At 57.3% G+C, this 12,561-nt stretch overlaps 1 protein-coding gene across 1 annotated transcript; it reads left to right on the forward strand.

The window, feature by feature from the left end:
• Positions 1 to 851: 851 nt before the first annotated feature.
• On the forward strand, positions 852 to 5,958 carry IRX6 (iroquois homeobox 6). The gene is made up of 5 exons (XM_044382547.3): positions 852 to 1,676; positions 2,622 to 2,879; positions 3,618 to 3,727; positions 3,933 to 4,240; positions 5,094 to 5,958. Exons 1-5 carry the CDS (start codon positions 1,632 to 1,634, stop codon positions 5,852 to 5,854), a joined length of 1,482 nt encoding a protein of 493 aa, XP_044238482.2. The 5' UTR covers positions 852 to 1,631; the 3' UTR covers positions 5,855 to 5,958.
• The last annotated feature ends 6,603 nt before the right edge of the window (positions 5,959 to 12,561 follow it).

Raw genomic sequence — 12,561 nt, forward strand, 5'->3', positions numbered from 1 at the left:
TTTACAAAGCTCACAAACTAGCCGCCGGGGGTCCGGGGCCAGGCCTAGAGGACGCAGCCCCCCTCCCGGCACAGACGAGCTCCTCCGCCCCTCAGGGCCCCTTTGAGGACCCCTGGGTTGGAGGGGGGTGGTCAGATCGCCGGGCCCGACCCCGCGGCGTGGCGGCGGAGCGCGGGGCAGGGGCCGCGGTCCCCGCGCGCTGAAGCGCGGCTCGCCAGCGCCACCCCCAGCGGAGCACAGAGGCTGCAGCTCGGCCCCGGCGCCTTCCTGTGGCTCCCCGGCTCCCGCGTGGACACAGCGGTCGGTGCGCAGGAAGCGGCCAAGCCTCGCCTACGGAGGAGAGGCCTAGGGGTGTTCGTCCGGCGCCTGCAGATGCCAAGGGTCAGACTGAGCGTGTTTCCAGGCGGAGTCCGAGGGGAACTGAACCTTGGCCTCGAGGGGGCGCTATTCGGCCTGTTCGAGGGCCAGAAGGCTGCCGAGAAGCCCCAGCGTCGAGGCCCTGGCAAAGACCCGGGCTCGGAGAGCCTGGATCTAGCTAGAGTCCTGGGGAGGCTGGGGTGGAGAACCAGATTTCGGAGGACAAAGACGGGCGGGCCAGTGGGACCCACCGACGCTGCCCGGGCTCGGCCCCAACGAGTGCGGGGCCTGTAGCGAGAGCAAACTTTTCCGCAGCGGAGGGGCGGGGGAGCCGGGCTGGAAGCTTCTCCCCGGAGTCACTGCTCTCCTCCACCTGCCCGTGTTCAACCTCCGCCCAGCCTGCGCCCACCCCTGTTCCCTCCCCTCCCCCTTGCGCCTCTGTTCACTTAGACTCCTCATCTCTCTCCTCTCCCCTCCTCCTTCTCCCTCTTGCCTTTCTCCCCCACTTTTCTCCTCTTTTTTCTCTTATCTCCTTTTGTATTCTCTCCCCCCTCGCGGCCCGGCTCGCTTCTCTCCTCCTTCCGGCCGCAGGGGAGGAGGTAAACTAGCTGCGCCCGGGGCCTGCGCGGCACAGAGGGAGGCGTTTCTCCTACTTCTCCCGGGTAATTTGGAGAGACTGTATGTGCGCGCGCGCGCGTGAGCTTAAAGCGAAAAGGGGTAGGATCCAGCGCCCAGCAGAGAGGGTCGGGGTCTTTGACGTTCCTCACCAGCTGCACAAACCTCCCGGAACAAGTGTGAGTGTGGGTGAGAGTGCGCGCGCGCGCACGGGCTGGCTTCGCTTGGCACGCTTGGTGGCCCGGGGCCCCAGGGCCCGGGGGCCCGCCTGGCGGCCCGGGATTACCGTGACGTCACATTGAGCCTCTGGCCACCTTGGACTGGGACACCTCGGGAGCCGCACAGCCCCGCGCCGCGCCTCACCTTCCCTCGCCACCGCGCGTCTTGGGCAACCCATATCCTCTCCCTTTCCTTGCCCATCCATGGGCCCTTCTGTCTTCCGGACCACGCGGGCCGGAGGGGCGCCTTCTGGAGCGCAGGGCTCGGCAGCCGGACTGCCCTCGGCTCTGCCTCCAGTCGTGCCAAGCGGGCGGAGGAGCCGGCGCTGGGCACCCGCAGCCGCGTAAGGAACCGAGGCGGCGCGCAGCTGGAGGCGCAGAATTGCGGGGCTGAGGCGGGAACTCGCAAGAGAAGAAGGAAGCGGTCCAGGGACAGCCACCATGTCCTTCCCGCACTTTGGACACCCGTACAGCGGCGCTTCCCAGGTAAGAAGTGCCTCCATGGGGGATGGGGGCAGACTGGGGGAGGGGGTGCCCAGTGCACGCGCCCACCGCTGAGCGCCCTCCTTTCGCAAGAGACTCCGGGGGAAGCCAGACTGAGCAGATACGATGTACCACAGACCCCTCCGACACCCCCAATCTCTGACAGAGAACGTTCCACTCCCCCACTGCAAGCTGGAAAATCGTGTGACCCGAAACTTGGGCACCGACCACGCGCTCTCTCGGCGAGGTGGGTGGGATCTCGAGATCTTCCACACAGGCTGCCTCATCGTACAGATATTCGCGGTGACCCCGAGATCCCACCTCATCTTTTTTCAGTTGTTTGCTTGTAGACTTCTGTTCTTATCCTCTCTCCCTTCTCTGAGTGGGTCCAGGCTCTCTGCTTCCAGTTCCTTCGATTTTTTAGATTAGGGTGGGTGTCATGCAGTGACAAGTGTTTCCTGGGAAAATTCTGGGGACACCCACCGCTGTTCTTCTGCTTCTGCCCAGATTCTGGGGTCTGGTTCCAACTTGACCTCTGACCCGCCTTGTGATCTTGGACAAGTCTCCCTGGTCCTCATTCCCTATCTATAAAATGGGAGCAGAAGTAAGACGTGATGCTGGTCTCTAAGGCTAACTTCTAACTCTAAGGCTGCAGAAGGCTTCAAATACCTTGCCTTTGTAGGATCCCTATGATGGGGGCGGGAGGAGGGGTCCGCGAGGGAACCAGCGGAGCTGGGCTCCTGTAATTCGCGTTTCGGAACATTTCCGACGCCTGAACCCCTGGGACTCTGGAGCCTCAGCCACGTTTTAGGAGTATCTATAAGGGCAGTTCGGATAAATTGCGTCTTCAGATAATTCCCATCCGAGCAGAACGCTCCGCACACGGGGGCACGTAGTTAATGTGGAATGGCGGAGTCATCGGGCAGTGCACCTCTCTCGCCCCCATAGTTTCTGGTGTCTGCAAGTTCCAGTGCCACTTGCTGCGAATCCGCCCCGCGCTCCGTCCCAGATGTGGCCTCAGGCTCCACCCCGGCGGCCGCCCTCTGCTGCGCATCCTACGATGGTCGGCTGCTGGGCAGTGCGCGGCCGGAGCTCGGCGCGGCCTTGGGCATCTATGGAGCCCCATACGCCGCCGCCGCCGCAGCCCCGAGCTACCCAGGCTACCTGCCCTACAGCCCAGAGCCGCCCGCGCTGTACGGGGCGCTGGTGAGTACACCGCTCAAGCCTGGGTCTGGGGACCAGGACCCATCCGGCCTGGGGGCATGAACTGCAGCAAAAGGAGAAACTCAGTGTGACATTTCCAGGGAAAATCTAGGAAGGAGGCAAAAGTCCGAGGGAAGGAAATGGGTAGGATTGTATATAGCAGTGCAGGACGGGAGGGGAGGGGAGGACGGGGGTGGGGGGACCACATCTTTACAGCATTTTACACTTTGCAGAACACCATTCTGATTAAAAACCATCTGTGCTTCTATTCATTCTGTGAGGTAGGCAGGTCTCAGTTTACGGATGAGGACGTTGAGATGCAGAAGGCTTCAAATACCTTGCCCAAAGTCCCAAAGATACAAAGGGCCAAGGAATAGTTCTGGAAGGAGAGTAAGGCAGGGAAGTTCCCCAGCTGGCAGGGAGGGGGTTGGGGAGGAGTCACGAGTGGTAACAGTACTAGTAAGAGCTAATATTTACCTACTGCCTTGTCTGCACCAGGAATTCTGCCAAGTGGTCTTCTTCAATACCTTACAGGTACTATTGTTATTCCCAGTTACCACGGGGAAACTGAGGCATAGAGCGGGTAAACAACTGCACCCAAGATCACATAGCCAATGCGAGTGGTGGTACTGGGATTTGAACCAGGTTTTTACTCCAGGGTTCACACTCTTAGCACTCTACCACCCAGCCTCTTCCCCAAACGTTGTCCTGAATTCTCTCTTCCCACACCGCCCCCGCCAGAATCCACAGTATGAATTTAAAGAGGCTGCAGGGAATTTCACACCTGGCCTGGCACAACCAGGAGCCTATTATCCCTATGAGCCGACTCTGGGGCAGTACCAGTATGACCGGTAAGGCACGGGGTGCATGGGTAGCTGGCCTTGCAAACCCTTCCCCCCTCCTCTGCCACAGGGCCCACCTGGGAAGAGCCTGGGAAGGAGGGGGCGTGCATGAGGAGGGAGGAAAGCTGAACCTCATTTCCAGGCCTCAGACTGTCTCCTGCCTGCAGCCCCAGGTTCTCAGACTCAGAACTGTGAGCCAGGTTCTCCCCCCCAGGTACGGAGCAGTGGAGTTGAGTGGCACGGGCCGCCGGAAGAACGCCACCCGGGAGACCACGAGCACGCTGAAGGCCTGGCTCAACGAGCACCGCAAGAACCCCTACCCCACCAAGGGCGAGAAGATCATGCTGGCCATCATCACCAAGATGACCCTCACCCAGGTGTCCACCTGGTTCGCCAACGCACGCCGGCGCCTCAAGAAGGAGAACAAGATGACGTGGGCGCCCAAGAGCAAAGGCGGGGAGGAGAGGAAGGCAGAGAGTGGAGCAGAGGAGTCCCTGGGCTGCCTGAACAGTGACACCAAAGGTACCCAAAATGCTCACTACCCCGCCTTAGGGTTTTTCCAACCATCTATCAGGCCCATCGCACTTTTGCAGCCGCCTTGTGGAATAACTTTTAGGGCAGCACTCCTTTACTTACCCTTGCACTTGTGCCCCCCCCCCCAAGACTTCTGGGCCTTTGCCTGGGCAGTTCCCTCTGCTTGGAATTCCCTATGAGACCGGCTTCTTCTGACTTGTGAAGTGTGGGCTGGAAACAGCCTCTCCTGGCCGCCCAGGGCTTCTGGCCTCCCAGGCTAATTTAGCTCCCCAGTCGTTTCTGTCACATCAGCCTTTTGTATTTTGTTTGCCATACTTATCACTGGAGAGCTGTCTACCCCTTGGGGAACAGCAGCTCCACTAAAAACTGTGTTATTCGCTGCTGTATTCCCTAAATTCCTAACACCTAAATGCCTAATGAAGTCTGGCACATAGAGGGCACTCAGTAAATATTTGCTGTATTAAGTAATACACACCAGCTACCTGTGGGTGTTGAAATTGGGCGCGGGGTTGGGTGGGGGGAGTCCTCTTGGGTGTCTGCTTGTTTTATGGTGGAGAAACTGAGATCCACGTCTCAGGCAGTGAAAAGTGGTGGTCTCCTTCCACCTGAAAGGAGGAGTCTTCCAAGGAGTGGGAGCAGGGCTAGGGCCTCCATTCTTTCCCAGGGGGCAAGCCCCCGAGCCCTGGGGCAACTGTAAGAGCCGGTTTGGCCAGCCTGGTGAATAACTCCAAGAATGCCCAAAGTGCAGAGCGATCTTGCTAAAAGCTTCGCAGGGATGGGCACTCCCGCGGATTTCCCTTGGGGCCTGGGGCTTTTCTCACTCGCTCCTGATTTCCTGCAGATGGTACTGCAAGCCAGGAGGGTCGAGGGCTCCGGCTGAGTGACCTGGAAGACCTGGAGGAAGAGGAGGAGGAGGAGGCCGAAGAAGAGGAGGCAGTGGCCACAGCTACGGACAGGCTGGTTGAGTTCCAGAAAGACTCGCAGTCGCTGCCCGCGCCCTGCGCCGCCGCTCGGGAGGCCCGGCTGGAGCGCAGGGAGTGCGGCCCGGCGGCGCGCCCCTTTGCATTCCCGGAGCCCCCGGGATCCGGAGAAGCTGACTTCCTGCGGGCCGAGTCCGGGGGCCCCAGGTTGACCATGCACTACGCCTGCAGCGAGAAACCACGCATCTGGTCTCTGGCGCACACTGCGGCCGCCGGCGCGGTCGAAGGTGCAACGCCAACCCCTCCCAAGCCGCGAAGTCCCGAGTGCCGTCTGATACTGGGACAGCCTGCAGGCGCGGGCGGCCGACCCGCCGTCCCCAGAGACTCCGTTTGCGAAGAGTCTTCCCGCGTAGCCAAAGCCTTTGGAAACCGCCCGTTTGCCCCGCAGGGGCTGCTGATGAACTGTGCGCCGTGCCCGCGGCGGAGGGAGCCCGCAGTGCACTGCCAGTACCCATCTGGAGCAGAAGGTAGTGGGTCCCCAGCGGCGCTGGGTGTGTCAGCCCCAAAGACACCTGCCCGCCGTGCTGCCCAGCCAGCGCACGGCCTCTCTGCCTCTCGGGCATGCCTGTATTCAGATCCGGAGCGGGACTGTCCCACAGCACTCCTTGAAACAGCAGCTTAGAAATAAAAGTACTGGTCCCCCCCTCCTTTTAAAACCAAATAATAGTCAGAGGCTCAGGGTGAGACAGTAACTTACCTAGGATCGCTTAGAAAGTCATGGAAAAGATGGACAACCTGGCTCTCTGCCCTGGTGGCCTGTGTTCTGCCGAATGGGCCAGGTGGGCACCATCGTGACCTTCTGGCTCAGACACCCGTGTCCCCTGCCTGCCCTTCAGAGGAGGTCAGCTGGCCCCTGCCGTGCTTCTACCAAGAGTTTTGCTGGGGCTGGGCAGGAACCAGGGCTTTCCAAAAAGTCTGAGGGGACCCGCCAGATGCATGCAATTGGGTTAAGGCCAGTGCTTAAGTCCAGCTGGTAGCCCGGCCCAAGCCCCACTAAAACCCCTGGGGAGTGTAGCCCAGGCCTGGTGCTGTCCCGGAGAGCACGCACCCCCCAGAGCTCACCTCCAGTAGGGGGTCACTGCCAATCAGAGTCTCCTGCCCCTGGCTGTGCCTGGCGAAAGGGAATTGCACCCCACAAAGGGACATCCCCCAAGCAGCAGGCAGCCTCCAGCAATTACTGTCAGATTCTGCTCTTTGTAGTAATTTCTCTCAGGATTATCCACTGGCTGAGAAAATTGGGTTACGCTGCTATTTGAATTTACACATAACAGGGTCCCAAAGTTCCTTCTGGCAAGCAAATTGCCTCTAGACCTTGGATTCCCTTCGGATGAGACACGAGCGACCTCCGATTTCCTAGAAATCGCCACCAAGCGGCCCTTCGGGTTTTAATCAACCTTTCCTCTCTCAGCAGGTTAGCGCAATGACTGCGATTTGCGGAAGGATCTTGGAAAGAAGCCCTACTTTTCGAACTCACTTCCATGCTCAGAGGCTGGGAGACTTGGCCAGGGACTGGGGGGCTCTCACTTCGCCTAAGAGGCAGACAAACACACAGACGCCCTTCTTCCGGCTCTTCTTGCACGCAGAGCTGGGAGTGGCGGGCAGACGTGCACCGCGTCAGACCGGCTGGAGGAGGGGGCGGCTGGGCACCTTGGGGAAGGCCAAGTGGGAAGGCCGGACAAGTATGCCTTGTGCACCCACCCAGTATACCAAGTCTCCCTCCCTCCTCTTGATACAGGGTCTGAAGCAACTCCTTTTGCTCACCCCCACCCCGCCCCCTTTCACTGTGTAACTTCAATCAAGGACCTGGCCCCTAAGGACCACCTGCGTCTTCTCCTCCTCCCCATTCCTTGTGTCCTCAAAAATAATCAAACCAAACCCCACCTGTGTGGCGTGTCTGTGCCAGGGGCGCTGGGAGAGGCCGGGGTGGAGGGGAGGATGCAATGCGGCCTGGGATTCTGGGGAACGGGGCGACGGGAGCTGCAAAACCTCGGACCAGAGCAGGGAGAGGAACTGGCGAGGTTATGGCCCGGGCCGCGGCTCCTAGCGCGCAGCCCACCTGAAGCTGCCGGGTACCTAACTCGACCAGCGGCTTGACACCCCCCGGATTCCTGCGCGTTGGAGGAGGGGGGCGCACACGGGGGAGGTCAGAGATGGGGGAGCAGTCGGGATATTTGGAAGCTGTACTTGTTTCCGGGCTCCTGCTTGGGTTTTAGTTTATTGGGAGGACGGGCTATGGGGATAATCCTGGCCGTCCCTTGGCACCCAGCTGCGATCGCCAAGCTCCTCCCGTCGGACAAAACGGCAAAGAGTGGCAGCTTGCTGGGTCCCTGGGAGGCAAGAGGGGGCATTCTTTCCATTTAATCAAGTGTCAGCAATCACTTCCGGTACAGGCCAACCAATGGGAGCTGACAGGCTGGGAAGGGGACTCCACCCCCTCCCCCGGGCGAGCAGCGTCTGGAGCCCGGCTGGGGGAGGGGGGAGGCAAGATGACAGCTCCCGGCCTGAGTTCGCATCGCATCTCGCATCTCGGCTTGAGCCAGCGAGGGACCTGGCCGCTGCTCCTGGGGAAAGAGGGAGGTGAACCTGGGGCGGGGTTCTAGTGGGGAAGGACAGCCGGGGTGTGCGCCCAACGACCAGATCCTGGGGGAGCTGCGTCTCCACCGCTGGACTCCAGCCTGGGCCCACGCAGGCCGGGTGACGGCTTCCAAACCAGGGCCTGGCACTGACGTCTGGGGCAGGAAGGGCCCGAGTCCTCATCTCCTCAGGGGAGATTGTAAGACCCCCTTGGAGGCTGCGGAGAAAGAGCTGTTGGAAAGACTGCGGGGAACAGACGGCCCATGGTGTCTTCTTTTTTTATAGAGTGACGGGAGGGAGTTGGAGGGGGCTTTAGAGATCACGAATTACAAATTACAAACCTCTTCCTCAGATAAGCAAAATGAGGCCCAATGGAAGGGCAGGGGACTGGCTCAGGGTCACACAGGATCTGTGGTGGAGAGCGACCCCAGCTCTCCACTCAGGGTCCAATGCCCCTTTCCAGTTCACGCTCCTTCCCCTCGCTTCCCCTGGGTGATCCCTTCCCTGCTTTTGCTTTGCTTCTGGGCAACAGCTGCTCCAACCCGCAGCTCCCGGGGGACCTCCAGTCGCCCTCACTGACCCACGGCTTAGGGTCCGGGAAATTAAACTGCGAAAAGATAAACATTATTTCCAGTCGGCTTTGTGGGATTAATGCTTGTAATAAAAAGCATTAGCTGGAGGTTTCTTTCAAGGCGCTCTCGACCCCACCCCCTCTTGGGGGGCCAGGTAGACCCCTCCAGAGGCGGTGGAGTCCGCAGAAGCGCCTTCAGGAGGCCTCCGGGAGTGAGGGAGTGGGGCTCCAGCTAGCCATTATGTGGAAGGGAGACGAACCCTTAACACCACACTGAGTCCGCACCTGGAGACAGACGCTGAAGGCTAGAGAGCAGAGATGGCACAAAGCCCCAGGTCGTGCGGCTGATCCTGGGGGAGAAGAGAGCTCTGACCTACACGGCCTCCAGCCACCGGCCTCTTATAGAACGGTGAGTCCTGGGAAAGGAGGCCCACTTGGATCTGTCTGCCTTTCCACCCAGGACCTCAGGAGGTTGTCTCCCCAGCCCCTGTCTATGAGGCCTAGCTGCTCCCCATGTCTCCCAACCCCAAGCAGGAGCGTGCAGCCCAGGGTGGTCCCAGGATCTGGGCCTAGATCTTGGCGGGAGACAGTGGGTATAGAAAGGGCAGAAAAGAGTGGCTGGAATCCCGGAAGAGAGCTTGAGCTTCTCGGTGCCGTGGCTGCTTTGCTGTGGCCGTGGACAAGCCCCTTGTCCTCTCAGTTTCCCCAGCTGTAAGTTACGGGGATGGGCTAGTTCTCCATCCTGATGCGGAGTCTGCTCCAGAGCTGGTGGTGAGCTCCAGCAATAAGGGTGAAGGCCTGAGAAAGGTACGTCTGAGCCTGCGATTATCCCAGCCTTGGGCCCCCAGTGGCAATCTGTTCCCACCATCTCTGCCCCCACTGACAGCCTCCTGCAAATCTCCCAGTATAATCTCCCGCAATCATATTTTGAATACTGTTTTGATTAAACACCAGAGCAGGGGAGGGGGGGAGGACACAGCTCCCCCCCTCCCCTGCTGAGCCTGCTGGTGCCCACAGACAGCTGGCATGTGAGCTCTGCAAAGGGGGGGGGGCAGGAAACAAAGAAAGATGACGTTCTCGGGTTTGAAACTTCCTTGATGGTTACAGTGCCCCTTCCCCGGGCTGGGGAGCATCCCAGTAGGAGGCTGGGTTGATAGGAGAGGCTGAACCAAGGGGGGCCTCTTCCTTTATTAGTCCCTCTCCACTGGGAGTCACGTACATGGCCCCGGACTCACTCGATAATCTCTACGATTACTTTCGGTTCTAAGATCCTATGACCTTGCTAATGATAATAAGAGCATCTGGACCCCTTACCCTGTGTCAGACTTAGTGCCGTGTCCTTTAAACGCTCTCACTCATTTATATGTCACAACAGTGCTGGAGAGCGTTATATTATACTTCCTCGTATGCCCATCTAACGAATGAGGAAAGAAGCTCAGACAGGTGCAGTAACTCCACGTCAGCTACTCAGCTAACGATGCAAAGTCAAACTCCGCATACGACTTATTCTTAATCGCTAAGCTCTACTGCGAATCCATTCTATTTTTTATTATTTTTTTTAAGTAGGTTCCACGCCCAGTGTGGGGCTCGAACTTACGACCCTGAGATCAAGAGTCCTATGCTTTCTCAACTGAGCCAGCCAGGTGCCCCTGCATTCTATGATTTCCAGATTCTTTATTCCATTATGAATAAGAGCCTATGTTTCTGGGATTCTAAATGTCTGTAAGTCTGTGATCTCCTGCCACGGGAACTCCAGGTTGACCTCCTTCCTTCTCAGGAATGTCCGATGGTGCCTCCTGGATACACCTCCATATACTGGCTGAGAGCATCCCTCACCTTTCCCCCTGCCCACGTTTCCCTGGGACACACCAGCTCAGTGTTTGGCAAAATGTAGCCCATGGATCTCTAGCAGGAGAATCAGCCCACAACTGAAGAATCACACCTGGAGATCTGCCTTTGTAACAAGCACCCTGTGTGGTCTGATGGGTCTCTAACCTGAGTAGCAGTGGCTGAACCTCCAGTGGCCGAGCCCTAAGCTCGGCATGAGGGCTCAGGGTACCTGCTGCTGGCCCAAAAGTAAATCACATCCCAATAACAAGTGCAAACATTTCCTCTCAGATTTAATCTGGATTCACATTCAGTCTCCTCATCTGGTTGGGCTCCCCCTGCAGCCCCCCCTCCCCCAGGCCGGCACCGTCCCAAAGCTCAAGGCTTATAGTGATGGAAGGGGGAAGAGGCCATTTAGGAGAATAAGTCACCTTTCCCAGCTGTCTGAACACACACCGGGATTTCAGAGGGGAAACATCTTAGGAATCACTTGTACTCAGCGTGTAAGAGAATTCTGTCCCCAAACATGAACATGTCGTCAAGAATCCCTATATATTTGGGAAAAGCCAACACCAAGGAGGAAAGACTGTATCGTAAGCAAATAAAAGAACCAACAGAGGGGGTAGGCCTCTTGTTGTTTTCTGACATAGCCCCTTGCAGACTTGGCACTAGAAGGTTCTTCCTTTTTTGAACCAATTTCTTTCCCCGTGTAACTTCCGAAATATGTGTCCTAAACCAACAAGTCTTGCTCTTCTCCATGACTCATTCTTTCTCCTACCTTCTATGCCTCCTCTTTTCTTCTCCCAGTCATATGGCAGAGAACCCCTCTATCGGTGTGATTTTCTTCTCTGAACGTTAAGTTGGAGATGGGAGAGATACAGTGACCTGAGTCCTTGGACAAGTGACCAAATGTCTCTGAGACTCAGCTTTCTCCTGGTATGTCGGGATCATCATAAACCATGTAACTCCTTCACAATTCCCCTAGTTCCCTCACTTAGTTGCTGTGGGAGCAAAGATTTGGAACAGTGTTACTTTTTGGTTGGTGGCAAACCAATTCCCTGATTTCTGCCAGGAGCTGGAGAGGTGTGAAAGGCAAGCTAGCGCCATGTTGGAAACATTTCAGTGTTTCCTCCTGTGTTTCTCCTTTACTCCCTCACCACCACTCTCTTTACTTCTGACACTTCTGGTCACCAATTGTGTGTGAGGTTTCTCCACACCAAGCAATATTCGGTGACACCAGCTGGGTGTCCCACAGTTTAACTCAATTCTGACACTGTCCATTTACCTCAAGATAGCGTCAGGGGCTGCAGGTTAAGGGCTCCGTCCCACAAGACCGCCCTCATTTCAGATTCCAGTCACAAGTAGTGGGTCCCCGGGGCGCCTGGGTGGCACAGCGGTTAAGCGTCTGCCTTCAGCTCAGGGCGTGATCCCGGCGTTCTGGGATCGAGCCCCACATCAGGCTCCTCCGCTATGAGCCTGCTTCTTCCTCTCCCACTCCCCCTGCTTGTGTTCCCTCTCTCGCTGGCTGTCTCTATCTCTGTCAGGTAAATAAATAAAATCTTAAAAAAAAAAAAAAGGTAGTGGGTCCCCTAGTTACCCACAACATCTGACGACTGAGCTACTGATCAGAGGTTCCCACAAACCCATCCTCAGTTTCCGTTAATAGAACTCACAGAAACACTGATGTTTACCAGTTTATTAAAGGATATGACAAAGAAGACAGATGAACAGCCAGATGAAGAGGTAATGGGGAGAGATCTAGGAGAGTCCAGAGCACAGGAGCTGCTGTCCCCTTGGAGGTAGGGTGTGTCACCCTGCCTGTACCCAGATGTGTTCACCTGCCCGGAAGCTCGCCAAACCCCATCCTTTGGGGATGTTTATGGAAGCTTCATCACAAAGGCATGATAGATAATTACCACCATTTTTAGCCCCTCTCCAGTCTCTGGAGATTGGAAGGTGTGGCTGAAAATTCCAAGCTTCTAATTACAACCAGTCCCCATCTAGGAGCCCACCAAGAATCGCCTCATTAGAGCAAAAAACACTCCTATCACCCAGGAAATTCCCAAGGGATTTAGGAACTCTGTGTCAGGAACTGAGGTCAAAGACTAAATATTAGAACAAAAGATACCCCTCGTGTTCTTTTTTTTTTTTTAAGATTTTATTTATTTATTTGACAGAGATAGAGACAGCCAGCGAGAGAGGGAACACAAGCAGGGGGAGCGGGAGAGGAAGAAGCAGGCCCATAGCAGAGAAGCCTGATGTGGGGCTCGATCCCATAACGCCGGGATCACGCCCTGAGCTGAAGGCAGACGCTTAACCGCTGTGCCACCCAGGCGCCCCTACCCCTCGTGTTCTTA

Source organism: Ursus arctos, unplaced genomic scaffold (genome assembly GCF_023065955.2).
Source record: "Ursus arctos isolate Adak ecotype North America unplaced genomic scaffold, UrsArc2.0 scaffold_19, whole genome shotgun sequence".
NCBI lineage: Eukaryota > Metazoa > Chordata > Mammalia > Carnivora > Ursidae > Ursus > Ursus arctos.